The 17,077-nt window shown below is 36.4% G+C and overlaps 1 protein-coding gene across 5 annotated transcripts in view; it reads left to right on the top strand.

Annotated features, from left to right (window-relative positions):
* The window catches only part of LOC136027585 (serine/threonine-protein kinase mig-15-like), a 130,636-nt gene that overhangs the window by 79,866 nt on the left and 33,693 nt on the right, over positions 1 to 17,077 (top strand). For all 5 annotated transcript variants that reach the window (XM_065704966.1, XM_065704967.1, XM_065704965.1 and 2 more), the window contains 2 exons: positions 4,698 to 4,784; positions 7,046 to 7,099. In XM_065704966.1, coding sequence (XP_065561038.1) covers positions 4,698 to 4,784; positions 7,046 to 7,099 — 141 coding nt within the window. The remainder of the gene's footprint in view (positions 1 to 4,697; positions 4,785 to 7,045; positions 7,100 to 17,077) is intronic.

The raw sequence follows: 17,077 nt of genomic DNA, 5'->3' as shown, positions 1-17,077 counted from the left end.
AGAGCTTTAGCGTGGGTTGAGAGAGTTTTTCAAAGGAATTTCTATATAGAAAGGGGGACACAAAAGCAGTGCATTATGAGGCTGCAATTTTTAAGGAGGGGGTGTGTTTGGACAAAAAAAGATAATACAAAAAGTTAATACCTAAAAGGTAATAAATTTCATTGTATAGGTATATCTGTAGTTGCATAATCAGCTGAACGTTGGGGAGGTCGATATCACATATCAGGTAATTTTTGCTGGGTGGCTCTGGAAGGGGGATGGGTGCTTGACCCTCAGAAAAGGTTTTTTTGTGCCCCCCTTTTATTCTAAAAACTGAGGAGGGAATTCCCGTAAGCTTACTAAAGATAGTTGTGACTAACCCAATCCTTTTCGAATTGCTTTAATAATGCTTAATGAGACAATGTTAGAAGTAAATCAGGAGCTAATTCATAGAACTAAGAGTAGTACTACAAAAGCACCGCCGATATAGACAGCAGTTGCGCTGAGTCGTATTTTGCCCATAGAAGGATTTTAACACACATCTTTAGACTAGGCGTTAACCTCCCACACCCACACGGTACTCCCACAGCCAATCAGCGCGGAAAGATCTTGGCTCTATTCCGGGAGTGTCTGGTTTTGACGAATAGAAGTGTCTGGTTTGAATAGAGTGTCTGCTTTTGAAGCAGCGTCGCGACGATAGCTATGTGCCGCTTTTGAAAAATGTTTGCGCAACTGGTGTCTATATAGGCCCTGACTAAAAGCTACATTAACGACAGTTACGATATTCAGTTCTGAAACGTTCAGTGCTTGGGAAAATTGCAGAAGGTAGATGGAGTACTTTACAGAGGAATTGGCTAAGAACACTTCTTGGTACTCGTTTGAGTGACTGTCATGAAGCTGGAAATCTGTGTGAAAAATGATATGATTCTACCGTCTCAAGTTTTTTTAATGAAACAATGGTTAAAATGTCTAGGTCGCCTTTTATGAATAATGGAAAAATAGCTGACGTTATATTCAAATAAAATGAAAAACCAGAGACAATTAGTAGTTTCTGATTACAGATGTAATGGTGCAGTCAAAATATCATAATGACTGGTGTCCAACCAATTTCCTAGGGGAGGGACGGGGGTCCAAACATAAAAAGTACTCTTATATTGCCATTTTGCTGAACACCAGTCACTTATGCGTCAATAACTGTGTTTCCAACATTGTGTTGTTTTTTATTTACAACATCTTTTGACCAAAGATTTTCAAAACAGCCTGGTCTTCGGATAAGTTACCAAAAAAAAAGCATTACTATTTTGTATTAGCAGTTATTGTATGTTTCATACAATAATCATAAAATCTTCATAAAATAATTCTGGATAGACTGTTTATTATATCCCCCACCTTTCTTCCGTGATGTCCCCCTTTGAATTTTATCTTGGTGGCATATAAAGCTAAATTAACCTTTGTTCGTTCGTTTCTGCTTCGTACTTTGTTCTTTCGTACTTGTATCTGTTATATTTGAAAAGTTATGAAGTTTGGCCAGCTAGTGGATAGATTTTGTAAGTGCCATGAATATATTGTTAGTTTTCTGCTTAATCGTGTTGTCTAAGTAGTTTAGCTGTGTGATTTCTTCTTACTATTCCTATATAAATAATGTTTTTGTTTTTCCTTTAATTTTTATTCGCTACACACGTGACTTTGTTGAGAGACCTGAAATATATTAAATACATTATTACACAGTACTTAAGATACACACTAAAGAATATTCGAGTGAGCTGGTGTGAAAACCCAACACTGTTTTTGCGGGCTGACTGTTCTACCAGACCTTACCATTTATGTTTTTAAGATATCTTACTGTCTTCTTAAATGTGAAGTCTCTGCACGCTTACAGATACCACCAGGGTATCGTTCTCTGGTGGATATTTTGGCAAAGAATCTTTTGTACTTTATCCTTCGTTGCTTCAAAAGATTTTGGGGGCTAAAGCTATGTTTCCTATGTATTGTTTCTTTTCCAATAATGTCTTTATGTTTAAATCTTATTTAATATGAAGTTCAAATATGATTGATACCATGACGTCTGTGCTTATTCAATAGATACTATCTGATGCAACTTCTCAAATTGTTGTTGTTGTCAAATGGTTGTTAAGATAGCTATAAGTTTTTGTTTTTCCAAATGTTTGTATCACCTTTTCATAAATGCGGAAATAGTAATTGAAGTGTCTGACATATCAATTGTTTGAATTGTCTTGAATGTAAAAAGAAATTGTTTTATTAGGAAAAATAATTCGTTAATAACAATCACAAAATTCAAATTTTTTTTCGCTCTTCTGGAAGATTTAGTTTGCGACACATATCGCTTTTTGAATTGAAAACGCCAAGTATTGAAGTGACGAGAAAAATTCATAAAAAAAAGAAAAATAAGAGAGAGAGAAAGCTGCGATTATATCCCCAATCAAACCTTTAGATCAGGGTAATTCTAGCGCGCATTTTGACTAATCGAAAGAATAAATATTAAAAAGAAAAGCGGTCAGCTTATTATCGTTTAGCAAGTGCTTCGCCGTTTGTTTTTTTTCGGGGGGGGGGGTAAGTACAACTATTAGTTTCATTTTTACCATAATTTAGTTTTTTCTGTTTTTGTTTTGTTACAATCTTTGCAGCTTTATCAACAATGATGATACGCCGCTTGTCCTGGGTAGTTTCCTCATTTTATTTTCAACTTTGACGTATTGTTTTGTTGCAACATTGCTTCAATGCTTCAAGCGAGTGATACCTCTGCTGAGAGGCTATTCCAAGTGGCGATGGCTTGTCGGGTGAACTTCCTTTTTTGGGATTTCAATTAAAGGTCTAGTACCCTGCTTAACGTAATCCTGCCGAGCTGTGCTTTTTTCAGTTACCATAAGGGGCTATGATCTTTCCAAAACGAATTTCGATAGCTCCTCTGGTGGGGGGAGGAGAATACATGTATTTGTTAAAGACTGACATAGTATTTAATCTTTTTATTGCTACTTCTTTGAAGGTAGATACAAGATAAGTCTTTACATTTAGTGCCTTCGAAATGAAAAGATTTTTTGTCTTTGATGTATTGAAGCTGAAGCTGACAAGCCACACATACGCATACATCTCAGTGTTTTCCAAGTCGACAGTTTTCCATCTCAATTTTGCTGGGATCTTGGTATGGAGATCATTATCGTCGTGTCATCAGCAACGTGGGGAATCTTTAAGGCAAGGTTATCTTCTAGGCTACTGATGAACATCAGGAGAACAGTTGGCGCAAGAATACTTCCTTCTGGTACTCCTCATAACACTAAATGTTCGTCGAAATGAAACCGTCAAGGACTACTCTTTTTGAACGTTGAGAAAAAAAAAGTCAGCGAGCACCCAACCACCAACTGCATAGGCTTTTATTTTATATAGAAGACCCTCGTGCCATGCTTAATCAAAACATTTTGGGATATCAAGGGAGAAAAGGCGAATTGACACTGCGCAATGAGACAGTCTAACGTAGATTGCTTTCTATGAAAACCATTTTGAATTTCAGCCAATAGTGGATGTCGAAATCGATGTGTCTAGAGGTACTAATAAAAAGACTTATTTATAACGTTCTCATAAAGTTTTCTACGCTGGATATGAGGTTGAATGTGTGATAAGATCCAACACCAGTAGGGTTGGTATCTGCCTTTGAAACAGGGATAGCGTGAGAAGGTTTCCACGTATTCTTGGATGATCCTGTTGCAAAGCATTTTCTAAACAAAGAGGCTTGAGGACCGCTAAGTTCGAGGATATGCCTTTCGATGACGAGACGGGCATCTTGTCAGGGTCTGAGCTGTGAAATCTAGCTCACTGAGCATCCTAAACACCTTGCTACTAATTATATTCATACTAGTGGTTTTCTTATCTGTTCGTTGAGAAATAAGGGGAGGGCCACCATGCGTCACCATGTTGAGAGACTTTTGAGAAAGCTTTTCTGCCTTTTCGTCGCCAACATCAACCCTTCAAAGTGAAGCAGTGGAAATAAAGGAAGTCAACCCTTTGAAAAAGAGTTTGTCATTCTCTATTTGCCTGCTAATTTCCTAAACTTTCTTTTGCCTGTTTGTTGATTTCAAGATTGAGAATCAACCTTGGTTTGGCTTAGTAATGAAACCTATTTGGATATATTAAAATTGATAGTCAGACGTTTACTCAGGTTTCAGCCCCCCCCCCCCCCAAGTATATCGCCCTCGAAAGGATGGCCATTATATATCCGAAATCGATTTTTGTTTAATTGCGTGTATAGAAATTTCTCGAAATAATGTCTGCTTCAAGTAGACGTATTCGTTATCGTCTTTATTTAAGGGGATTCTATTTTTCAATCAATTTTTCATAATCAAATCGCAAATTCTTAATAGGTTTCAATGATAAGTAGTCCCCCGGGAGAATTCACTATTGGACCCTTTGCCATTGAGACAGTCAGACGACATTGAGTCTCACAAAATGATGTTTAAGGTATCGAATCAGTTGTAGAAAAATTGAATCCCAAATTGTTGATGATCTGAACGTTTTTTTTTTTCTTAAAGGAAATGAATTTAGTATGTAAAAATATGTTATCATCGTCAATTGCACGTGTGAAATAAAAAGTTCGAGTCTGCTAATGTTCTTTCATATAGACCCTCACTATTATGATTTAACTATATCAATTCTATTGTCTGTTACTAAAATTTATGTACAGTCAATTTGGATTTGTATTTTTCCAGGCTCGGGAAGAAAGAACAGAAGGAACCCCTCTGCTCGGTACACCTGGCTCTAGAGGAAGTACTGTCCTCCCAGACCTACTTTCTCAGGTATGTAATTGCCCTCATTTTCCTTAGTTTACTAAGCTTATTATAAGCCCAAATAATTTTTCGCATTAGTTATTAGTTTGGATCGATATTTGAAGATCAATCAAAATAGCCGCCCCACCTAACTAAATTCTTGGCTTGTCGAAAAGTGTTTTGGCCTTAGAAACTAGAGCGCAAAGATGGGTCCTCGTTTTCTTATTCGTAGGTGCGATGTTGGTAAAACGTAAAAATTGTTCCATCTAGGGGACAGTTTTAGATTAGTTGCTGTTTTTTTTAGTAACAGGTAATTACCATATGAATAAAATGGTATCCCTCGCTTGCAAATATACTCACAAATTCCTTTAGTCTAGCTCTTCAGAAAATTTTTCTGGTCAAAAATCTAAAAATATTGTCATTGCTAAAAAAAATGTTTTAAAAATTAGAAGTTTCTTTAGCTCTTGACTGGTATCACACAGTAAGTTCCCAACGGAGTAATAATTCTTGTTGTAATTTGGTACCAATCGAAAAAAAAAAAGATATTGTGAACTACATAAGAGATTTTAGCTACTTCAGTATTTAGCCGACCAGACTAAATACATTAGTGGACTAACTAGAAAGAATGCCAATTAACTTTCACTAAAGAGAATTTCGCTTCGGCAACAGAAAGATATCGTAGCTACTGTGTGCAGTATTTTATTCGTTATTAATCCATGGATTTTATTGTTTCATGTTTTCCATATATATCTTATTCTGTTGACCTGGGTATAGCCCTGGGTGTTTTATATTTTTGTTGTTGCTGTCTCTGTAGTTTCTTGCATCAGTATGTTCTTGTTTTTTCCGATGTTAGTTCAAAGCTACTCTTTTGGATAAACATATTCTATATCATCCTAAACTATTGGGGCTATAAACTATAAAACCTGGGGCTAAAGACTATAAACTATAAAACCAAATAACTTTCACTTCAAGAGAATTTCGCTTCAGCAACAGAAAGATATTGTAGTTACTGTGTGCAGTATTTTATCTTTATTAATCTATTGGTTTTATTGTTTCACGTTTTCCATATATATCTTATTGTGTTGACCTAGGTATAGCCCTGGCTGTTTTTGAGTTTTGTTGTTGCTTTCTCTGTTGCTTCTTGCATCAGTATGTTCTTGCTTTTTCCGATGTTAGTTCAAAGCTACTCTTTTGGATAAACATATTCTATACCATCCTAAACTATTGGGGAAGATTAAAGATTCACATACTCAATTCAAAAAACGATATTTTTACTGATCTGAATACAATAAAAGTCTTCACAACATTCCTCTTTAGCAGGTTCAATCCTCAGTCTTTAATACAATAAGCAGGCTTAACTCAGCGGGTTTTCAACCATGAATGGGATGTGCTGATCAGCTGTTTACACTGACAAATTGTTGCTACCCGAGTAAAACTGTAGTTGTTCACAAAATGCGTGTTTGCGTGGATGGTTTTGACTGAAGAGGGAGTGGAGTGTCTGACAAACTGATAAGGTTGATGAAACATATTAGGGTAACAAAGTGTTGAAATTAGACTAACACAAATTTCTTCACAATCCTCCTCATGGACACCAAAGACAAGAAGAACAATAGGGAATTTCTCAAGACAGTGGGAAACAAATTAGAATGAATATTTCGTTTTATTGATTTTATCCTGTTGTAAGTTTTTTCTTCATATATGATTTTGTATTGCTGAGGACGAAATATTCATTCTAATTTGTTTCCCACTGTCTTAAGAAATTCCCTATTGTTATTCTTGTTTTTGGTGTTTGTGATGGAAAGGCAATGTGGTCTTCGTCGCTATTTCCTCCAAATGGAGCTGTAGATGTAAGAGAGTGATGGCAATTGATAGTTTTCTCGCTTGTAGTTTCAGTATTGTGACTGACTGTACGATAGACTATATGTTATTTAAATATGTGTTGGTCACATACTAAACCTTTTCAAATTTTGCAAAATAAAGTTGGAAGGTTTCTTGGGAATCATTGCCACATATCACGTGGTATTCCAAATGGCTCAGAAACTGGACCCTTTTTTATTTTTTTTATCTTTTGTATTTAAGGCAGGTAAGGAAAGTCAAGAATGTGGTATGACATTTTGCTATCCTGTCATCGAATGATTGTTTTTACGATGTCGTTGTTATTAATTCCAGCCAACAGTATCGAAAATCGATTTGTTCGTTATACAGTTGAGTATAGAACATGAGAATATATTAGAGTTTGTTTGGATTATAACTGATGTTGCCTAGTTATTATTTATTCCCTTTGTTTTCAGGCATCAGCTGCTCGTACTTCTATAGCTCATTCAGACAGATCCTCGAGTGAAGAGGTAAGACTTTTTTTTTGCATTTTAAAAATGGAAAGTTTTTGTTATATTTAAGCTTTAGCTTGGCTTTTCGCCAAAGTATAAGTTCATTAGGGCCTGTACTAATTAACATAATTACCACCCGGATGACATTTATTCCCTTCGTATAGGTTTACTTTTTTAGTTTTATTTAGTATAATTGATTAAGGTATATGAGAACTAGTTTTTTCCAAATGATTCTAACCAAACAAGCAATACCTCTCCTCATAAATGTAGCTGCTAATGATTTGATTGGACTTATCAGGGTTTCCTTAAGTCTCCGTCAGTTTAGACGTCTGGCCCTCAAAGCCACTTTCGAACCAAAAGGAAGATGGGAATCATGTGGTGCTAAGTTGGTACTATATGATCGGGGGTCGAAAATGTTCCATGGATTAGTTAGATTAAACGCATTTTGCATACCTAAACTTAGGTTTTGTCTTTTTTTTCTTTTCTTATGCCACCGGATTCAATTTATTGCTAGAAAGCTGTAAAGGTCTAATCTCCGCATTTATTGCGGGTTTTCTGGACCTCTGGCTGATTTGATTAACGTGTAGTTACATTTTGGAGAGCTGCTTCTTTCCTGGGACCAAGAAGGACGGTTTTCGCTTGTTCTTGAATCGGAGCAGTGTGAAAGCTGAAGGGGAGTATAGTAGTGTATTTCAGAGGGGACTAAGACTTTTTTTATACAGTTTTTCGCACAAATACAGACACGTTTTTTTTTACAGCTTGTTGTTTGACTGACCCTATGTCAAACAACAAGCTGTGTGAAAAATGCAGTTCTGTCTCACTTTCTAGGGTATAACGAAAGAAAGGTTGAAATGGCTATGACACGTTTTATGGATGAAGGATGACAGATTGCCAAAAAAAAATTTTGATAATAAATTTCAACACAGGCACATAAAATACACATATTTCTTTTTGGTCAACCATCTGGGGGCATTTGAAAATCCAGTCGTTGCCGAATGGGGTTAGGAGGGGTCATAGGAAATGATTTAAAAGCGAATTAGAACTTGATGAGAGGAGGTGAAGAGTTAAGCTTTGAATATATTTGGGTGGAGGAGGGGTGTGCGTAGCTATTATTCCCTAATTTTCAGGCGACTTGATGCTGACCTCTGACAACTTGAAGCTGCTGTGAGTTTTTGATAGCAGTAATAGTACTGGCTACCTGAAGGTGTCAGATAGATTCATTTCCAGGCGCCAAGTTTTCCTGTCTTTGAGTAATATTTTACTTTCGAAAGGAAAGCTATATATAAGCAGGCAAGCTAGCAGTCAGCAATTTCAGATTGACCTTACCTTAGGCCTTCGATAGGCACCGAGAGCAACGCCATGGAGTCTTTAGTCTTTTGCCGCCAGCATATCTGCCCATTCGGGTTATGGGAACGTGTTAGGACAACCAGGATCTGACTAGAATATGCAGCGTAAAATGCTGTTCCCATTCTCAAGACATGGCCTAGTTATTGCGGTGGTGGCGGAAGATATTTGCAAAAAAAGGCTGGCTAGTCATTTTTTGGATCCCAAAATTTGAGACAGAACATTGTGTTGCCGGACCTCCCTCATTCTGTTGAAAGATCCACTTGCTTGGCCTATACCGGGCACTACTTTTTCTACAATGGGCCAGTGTTTTCAACTATGCTTCACAGGTAGTTCCTTGGAAGAAAATTAAACAACTTATTCCTCTTTTCATCACTGCACTTGATCTGAACTGATGAGTTAGATGTCGCCAATGTGTTTTACCTTGGGGTTGACTTTGCAAAGGAGCTGTGAGAGGCTTTCCTTGTAATTCTCGGGGATAATAATGTCTTTAACGAAGAGCTGAGGAATGAGCTATTCATTACTTGTTAACCATAGTTGAAAACGCTGACTCATAGAAGAAAAAAGTAGCTTTCAACAAGCTGGAGCCCGTCTGGCGATCGAACGTCAGAATACTCGGAGGGTGTTATAGAAAATATGATGTCTACGCAGGAGCGGTTAGGCCTGAGGCCTTGCTGTTCGTTTCTGATTTTGACGTCCATTTTCGACTGATTAAGTTTGTAATTAATTTTTGTAGAATTACGCAAAACTAGAGCTTTACTAGAAACGCAAAATAGCGTGGGAGTTTGTGCACGGTAGAAATATAAAACACCCTATGATATTTTTTATGGCTTTAAAGCAACATCCTTGATTCAAATGCATGGGTTTTGTTTGTTCATGAAGCGCTAGTTTTGCATAATTATACTAACGTAGGGGAATATGATCCGTCATTTTATTCGCACTAGTTTTATAGATTTATGCTGCATAGGCTGCGAACAATTATGTTTGACCATTGTAAGTTTTAACTTCGCTCTTTACTTCCATCAGAAAATATTATTTTTGAAAACCAATCCCAAAAAGGGCCTTTTTCTCATGGGTCCGATATATTGCTATGATTAAAGCCCCCTTTTCTGTCCGCGATTGACTTTGTGACTTCATTTACTGTGTTTGGAACTAAAATAAAGAACGGTATCACATATGAGACCTCATTCGGTGATGAGCGTTTTTAGTTTTGAGGTGTTAAATCTTGAGACAAATTATCGTAGCCTTAGCTTATACATGTTACAGCTTTATAAATAACAATGCCAATTGCGTCAGGTTTTATGTTTTGAGACAATGTAATAAAGGATTAGCTTGTACACATGGTACATTTAAAAGTAGCAAATGTATTGGGTGCCAGGAAACAAAGAATAAAGTGAGTTTCAACAAAAGCTCGGATGGCCGGTTCACAGCTACGGTATTTCACCCTTGTTGAAGAAATAAAATTAGTGTGTTGCTACTACAAAATTTATGTTGCCCTAGCAACATGATTCTCGCCTTTAACTAATTTTTAAAGTATGTTTGCTTTTATTAGTTATAATATACAACTTTAAATGCTTAGGAAATTGAAATTTACTGAATAAAATTGTTCAGTTGTGTGATTTTATTTAGTAAGTCAACGGTTTTTGAAAATTGTGTGCATCGGTCTACCTATTATTTGGTGAAGAACGAAGTTCAAAACAGCTGATTGGCAATTAACAAGGGAATAAATCCGAATTATAAAATACATAACAAATGTACGACATAGGGGCAAATAGTTCTAACCCTTAAAGAGTTTCAGAAGACGATTTTTTTTTCGGTAGGGAAGGGATACCGAAAAAATTACTATTTGAAGAGGCTATTTTTTGGAGTTGTGGTGGGGTCTTGGGCCATTCTTAAGAGAACCATTTCCCCAACTTTGTGCAGGTGCAAAATATAATTTGATTACTATTGATTTTACTTCAGTTTGAGTGTGTTCCAAATTCAGCCGCCAGAGCAATCACAAAGGATTTACGTTTCGCATGTATAATAAGTATGCTGTAGTTTTTTAACTCATTGTCAATGAAAAAAGAGGTATGCTATGAGTTCTTTTTCGGGGGGAGGGGAAAATGATGCTGAAGTGAACTCTTCGTTTTCCAAATTTGCTTGTATTTTTGTTGTAGAAGGAAAGGGGGGTAAGCCTAACGCACTGGATGTATGGCCCTTTTCCAGTTTTTCAAAGCTGCTCTGGCTGTGAATTAATAATTCATGATCAAATATATACTCCTCAATTCTTATACTCATAAATCTAATTATTTACATTTGTATGCTAACTTATTTCTGGAGCATTTGGGCGTAGCTAATAGTGAGTATTCTTTGTTGTTTCATAATATTGCTCTAATTTATTGACAGCTTTGCTAGCAATTATATTGTTTTAATGCTTTTGTAATTTTTCTATTTCGATATTTTTCTTCTGCTTTTGTATTTTTTCGTCTTGTCGTTTTTTTTATGTATTGTTTTCTTATTGTCGTCACTCTGCTTTGGTTTTCTCCTTTTTATTTTATAGTCCATACAGACCCTTAAGTAAATTAAATAAAAAAACAAATTTTTTTTAAATGAAAGTAAGGAGCAACATTAAAACTTGCAGAAATTACAAAAGAAAATTATTTTTTTACAAACAGAAATTACTCCGTGTATGAAAGGGGCTTTTCCTCCTCAACGCCTCTTTCTTTACGCTAAAGTTTGACTCTTTCTCTTAACTCTGCTTTTTAAAACTGTAAGAAACTTTAGCGTAAAGAGCGGGGCGTTGAGGAGGAAAAGCTCCTTTCATATACGGAGTAATTTCTGTTCATTTTAAGTTTTAATGTTGCTCTTTACTTTGAGTTGCTTTGAGCTTTGGTTGAGAAACTCTCCTTTGTTATATTTCAACCAGTAAATCAGCCAAAAATATTCAGCAATACTCGATCAAGTTCTGACAAAATTACTGTCATACATATAAAATCCTTCAATTTCTTACCTTTTTTATGCCACTTGGTATTAACCAAATGACATAGTAATCGCAAATTCTGTCGGTCCCAGTTTTGCTACTTTAGGCACTTCCAGGTAAGCTAGGACGATGAAATGTGGCAGGCGTATCAGGGACCGGACCAGATTAAATTAGAAATAGTCGTTTTTCCGATTTGACCATCTGGAAGGGAGTGGGGGGCCCGTTAATTCAGAAAAAATAGAAAAATTGAAGTATTTTTAACTTACGAACGGTTGATCAGATCTCAGTGAAATTTGATGTTTGGAAAGATATCGTGTCTCAAAGCTGATATTTTAAATCCCGACCGGATCTGGTGACATTGGGGGGGGGTGGTTGAGAGGGGGAAACCTAAAATCTTGGAAAACACTTAGAGTGGAGGGATCGGGATGAAACTTGGTGGGAAAAATAAGCACAAGTCCTAGATACATTATTGACATAACCCGAACGGATCCGCTCTCTTTGGGGTAGTTGGGGGGGGGGGGTTAATTCTGAAAATTTAGAAAAAAATTAGGTATTTTAACTTACGAACGGGTGATCGGATCTCAATGAAATTTGATATTTAGAAGGATATCGTGTCTCAGAGCTCTTATTTTAAATCCCGAACAGACCTGGTGACATTGGGGGGAGTTGGGAGGGGGAAACCTAAAACTTGGAAAACACTTAGAGTGGAGGGATCGGGATGAAACTTGACGTAAAAAATAAGCACAAGTCCTAGATGCATGATTGACATAAGCGGAACGGATCTGTTCTCTTCGGGGTAGTTGGGGGGGGGTAATTCTGAAAAATTAGAAAAAATGAGGTATTTTTAACTTTCGAACGGGTTATCGGATCTTAATGAAATTTGATATTTAGAAGGATATTGTGTGTCAGAGCTCTTATTTTAAATCCCGACCGGATCTGGTGACATTGGGGGTGAGGAGTTGGGAGGGCGAAACCTAAAACTTGGAAAACACTTAGAGTGCAGGGATTGGGATGAAACTTGGTGGGAAAAATAAGCATAAGTCCTAGATACATGATTGACATAACCGCAACGGATCCGCTCTCTTCGGGGTAGTTGGGAGGGGGGGGGGGTTGATTCTGAAAAATTAGAAAAAATGAAGCATTTTTAACTTACGAACGGGTTATCGGATCTCAATGAAATTTGATATTTAGAAGGATATCGTGTCTCAGAGCTCTTATTTTAAATCCCGACCGGATCTGGTGACATGGGGGATGAGGAGTTGAGAGGGCGAAACCTAAAACTTGTAAAACACTTAGAGTGGGGGGATCGGGATGAAACTTGGTGGGAAAAATAAGCATAAGTTGTAGGTACATGATTGACATTACCGGAACGGATCCGCTCTCTTTGGGGTAGTGGGGGGGGGGGGGGTTAATTCTGAAAAATTAGAAAAAATGAGGCACTTTTAACTTACGAACGGGTGATCGGATCTGAATGAAATTTGATATTTAGAAGGATATCGTGTCTCAAAGCTCTTATTTTAAGTCCTGACCGGATCTGGTGACTTTGAGGGGAGTTTGGGGTGGAGGAACCTAAAATCATGGAAAACGCTTAGATTGGAGGGATCGGGATGAAACTTGGTGGGAAAAATAAGCAGAAATCTTAGATACGTGATTTACATAATTGGAACGGATCCGCTCTATTGGGTGGGGGGGAGTTAATTCTGAAAAATTAGAAAAAATGACGTATTTTTAAAATACGAAGGAGTGATCGGATCTTCATGAAAATTCATATTTAGAAGGACCTCGTGACTCAGATATCTTATTTTAAATCTCAACCGGATCCAGCGTACTTGGGGGGGGGCAGTTGAGGGGAATTGGAAATCTTAGAAAATACTTAAAGCCGTGAGATCGGGATGAAACTGGATGGAGAGAATTAAAACCTGTCTAAGACACGTGACTGACATAATTGGACCGGATCTGCTCTTTGGTGGAGTTGGGGGGGGGGATAATTTTGAAAATTGAGGTATTTGTAACTTACGAAAGGGTGACCAGATCTTAATGAAATTTGATATTTAGACGGGTCTTGCGCTTTAAAGCTCTAATTTTAAATTCCGACCAGATCCTGTGACACTGGGGGGAGTCGGAGGAGGAAACCGGAATTCTTGGAAAACGTGAAAATTGGGGTATTTTTATTTTACGAATAGATGATCGGATCTTAATGAAATTTGATTTTTAGAAAGAATTCATGTCTCAGAGCTCTTATTTCAAATCCCGATCAGATCTTTTGACATTGGGGGGAGCTGGAGGGAGAAATCTTGGAAAACACTTGGAGTGGAGGAATCGGGATGAAGCTTGGTGGATAGAATAAGCAAATGTCCTTGATACGTGATTGACGGAACCGTACTGGATTCACTCTCTTTGGGGGAGTTGGGGGGAGGGGTTCAGTGATTTGGCGGGTTTGGTGCTTCTGGACGTGCTAGGACGATGAAAATTGGTAGGCGTGTCAGGGAGCTGCACAATTTGACTTGATAAAGTCGTTCTCCCAGATTCGACCATCTGGGGAGCTAAAGGGAGAGGAAAAATTAGAAAAAATTAGGCATTTATAACATACGAGTGGGTGATCGGATCTTATTGAATTTTGATATTTAGAAGGACGTCGTGACTCAGAGCTCTTATTTTAAATCCTGACCGGCATTAAGCCTCTTATTTTCCTTTTAAATCAATCTATTGATTCGTAGAATTTTGCTAGAGCTCATACCATATGATCTCTCTGCTCTTAGCTCTTCTTGCCTCGTCACAAGTGCCATATGAGCTCTTAGCTCTTGTTTCTCTTTCTTTTTTCCTGCTATTAATATTTTAGAAGTTGTGTTATCTATAATGTTTCCCTTTTGAGTCTAAAAGTACTTTTTCAAATAATTATTTCTTTATTTAGGGATTTTTTCTCAAGATATTTTGAAATACCTAACTCTAATAAAGTTTCATTTACTACTTTCTCCTATTGAGTTTACATTTCTTTCAACCTTATTTTTATGTGCTTACATTTGTAAAAAAAAAATAAGATTCTGCAATGTCGGGAGAAGATAATAGAAAAAATTAGTCTAATATGTGTTCTGTTCAGAAGCCAAATTGATTAAGTTCATTTTCTTGAGTTTTAGCATCCCTTCACTTATTTAGCTCTTATGTAATTGGCCCCTTGACACTTCATTCTCCATAATTTCCCTAAAAAAGCAAAGAAAAGAGAACAGCCTTTATATGAATCATTGTTAGTTATCGGACATTGTTATCAGTTTTCTAGCAAAACAGCTTAATTAGAAAATGCAATTATATTGAAAAACAACGGCATCGAAAACCACTTTATTTCCCACAATTTTGTCTAGATTTTTCGTTTTATGTTGTTCTCCAAATTATAGCGTTGTCTTATCTTCTTTTTTCCTTCTGCATGTATGTTGGTGTTTTGTGGCTTATTGTTTTTGTTGAGGCACTCGAGCCTGTACACATTTAAATTCTTTTGCGGTTTGGAGCTTTTCTTTGCTCTACACCTCTAACAGTGTAGATGTATTCTTTGGGATTGAAAAGGGGTGATATTCACATTTTTATAAGCCGGATAAGTTAGAAAAAAGAAGGATAAATACAGGTAATCGAAGTTACAACAATTACTCAAGTTCGCATTACTCCTCTTAAGATTGCGAATATCTAATATTAGAATCTTAGTTTTGTATTTACTGTGTGAAATGAATTGTCAGAATAGACGATTGCACGTAACTACCAAAACGTCAAAGTTTGATATATACACATATATATATATATATATATATATATATATATATATATATATATATATATATATATATATATATATATATATATATATATATATATCAAACTGTGTTGAAAATCCAGGAAGTCTTTGGACTCAAAAACATGTGTCAGAGCAGCAAATACGGTTGGAGTATGGGACAATTGTAGGAAATACCTTGAAAAATCGTAAATACAATGATCCCTCCTCCTCAAAATTTAACTATCCTAATCAAATTTAACTATCAAATAATACATCACATTTAGCACTGAAAGGCTTCATGACAAATCTTCCCATTTTAACAGACCTAAATTCTTAGCTAATTAAGTCAGAAATCAAATGTGACCAGAAACTGATGACGAAAGTGGGATGTGTTCTTGAAGTAAACCTTGGCTAATATCTACTTTCTCTCTCAAAAGTCACCGTAGCAGGTGATGGCGTACAGTAAAAAATTTTACGATTTTTTTTTTTTTTTTTTTTTTTTTTTTGCTTAAAAATGGATATAATATGGCTTATAACGACTGAGGTCCTTAGCGAGGAACTAACTGAACTGACTGATCTCCCTTCCGTCTTAATTTTTTTTTTCTGCTATTCTAAACGGATTCGCTAATTAATTCAAAGGTATATTTCTTGTTGTTAATCCCACCCATTAATAATAAATTTGTGGCTTTGTCTGACATTTAGTATAAGTTTGCTTATATAATGAAAAGAGAAATCACCAATGCTACAGCACAAACACAAAAAAAAAAAAAAAAAAAAAAAAAAAAAAAAAAAAAAAAAAGAAGAAGAAGAAGAAGACAGAAGGAGAAAAGGAAGACTGTCCTCACCCCCCCCCAAAAAAAAAACAAAAAACAACAACAAACAATTAACGATTATATTGTGTATAGGGTTCTTAGCTATTTTATTCGGCCTTATTGATTTATATCTAGTCCTCTAATTAATAAAAATGTCTACTGTTTTAGCCAGGGGCACGGTTAGGGGATAGAGGTGCCTCTCCCCCGAAGTTACAAGGCATCCACACTTAGTGCCAACGCCTTAGAATTTTTGGCGTCTTCGGCGTCTTAATTTAGCTTATTTGTCCGTATTTGGCGTTTTAATTTAGCTTATTTGTCGGCACATTGGACGATTTTGTCGGCACATTCCTTATGTTCACCCCCTCTCCAACTCAAAACCCTAGCTTCGCCCCTGGTCTTAGCGAAGGAAATTCTTTGATGCGTACTGGCCACTCTTCACAAATTGTTTTTGTGAAACTTTTTTGGTTGGAAAACTGAATATCTGTTGCATCTCACAGGATATAATATGGAATAATTGAATCAAAGTAGGAGGGTCAAAGCTGATCTTGCTGTTAATGTTTCAGAATTGCTTACTGTAAGACGTGATCTGTCAAGAAATTAAGGTTTTTTTTTTTCTATCTATATAACCCATGCGAAAACTCTAATTTTTGAAAATATATACCGGTCTCCTCGTGGGTTCTGTTTCTCTTTCTTTCATTCTTGATTGGTTTTTTGAAAAAAAATCAACGTTATTCCTCTGAACTTGTCTTTTGGGTTGCTTCAGCTTGATTTGTGTGTCTGGTGATCATCTTCGTCTTTGGATTTTTCTATCAGCTATGCTAGCTTATTAAACATTGCCTTCTGTGTGCATTCCAACTCCTATAACTGACACTACTGCATCTTTGCTTGATAATATTAATCATTTTTGGCCTTGGTAGAAAATCCTATACTGATTAATGATATCTTAGAAAACTTTTCTATATTTTCGAGCTATGAGTTTTCCTTGCCTAAGAAGGGCTAAAGAGCTGGTTTTTCTTCTTCAAAATTTAATGATCAGGAGCCAGCCCTTCTTAGGTCACGGTTGGCGGCTTTTTTTTTACTGAATCTGGTTTATACTTAATTCGTCTTGTAATTCGTTGAAA

This window comes from Artemia franciscana, chromosome 5 (genome assembly GCF_032884065.1).
Source record: "Artemia franciscana chromosome 5, ASM3288406v1, whole genome shotgun sequence".
Lineage (NCBI taxonomy): Eukaryota > Metazoa > Arthropoda > Branchiopoda > Anostraca > Artemiidae > Artemia > Artemia franciscana.
This window is presented reverse-complemented; position numbering and strand designations above follow the sequence as displayed.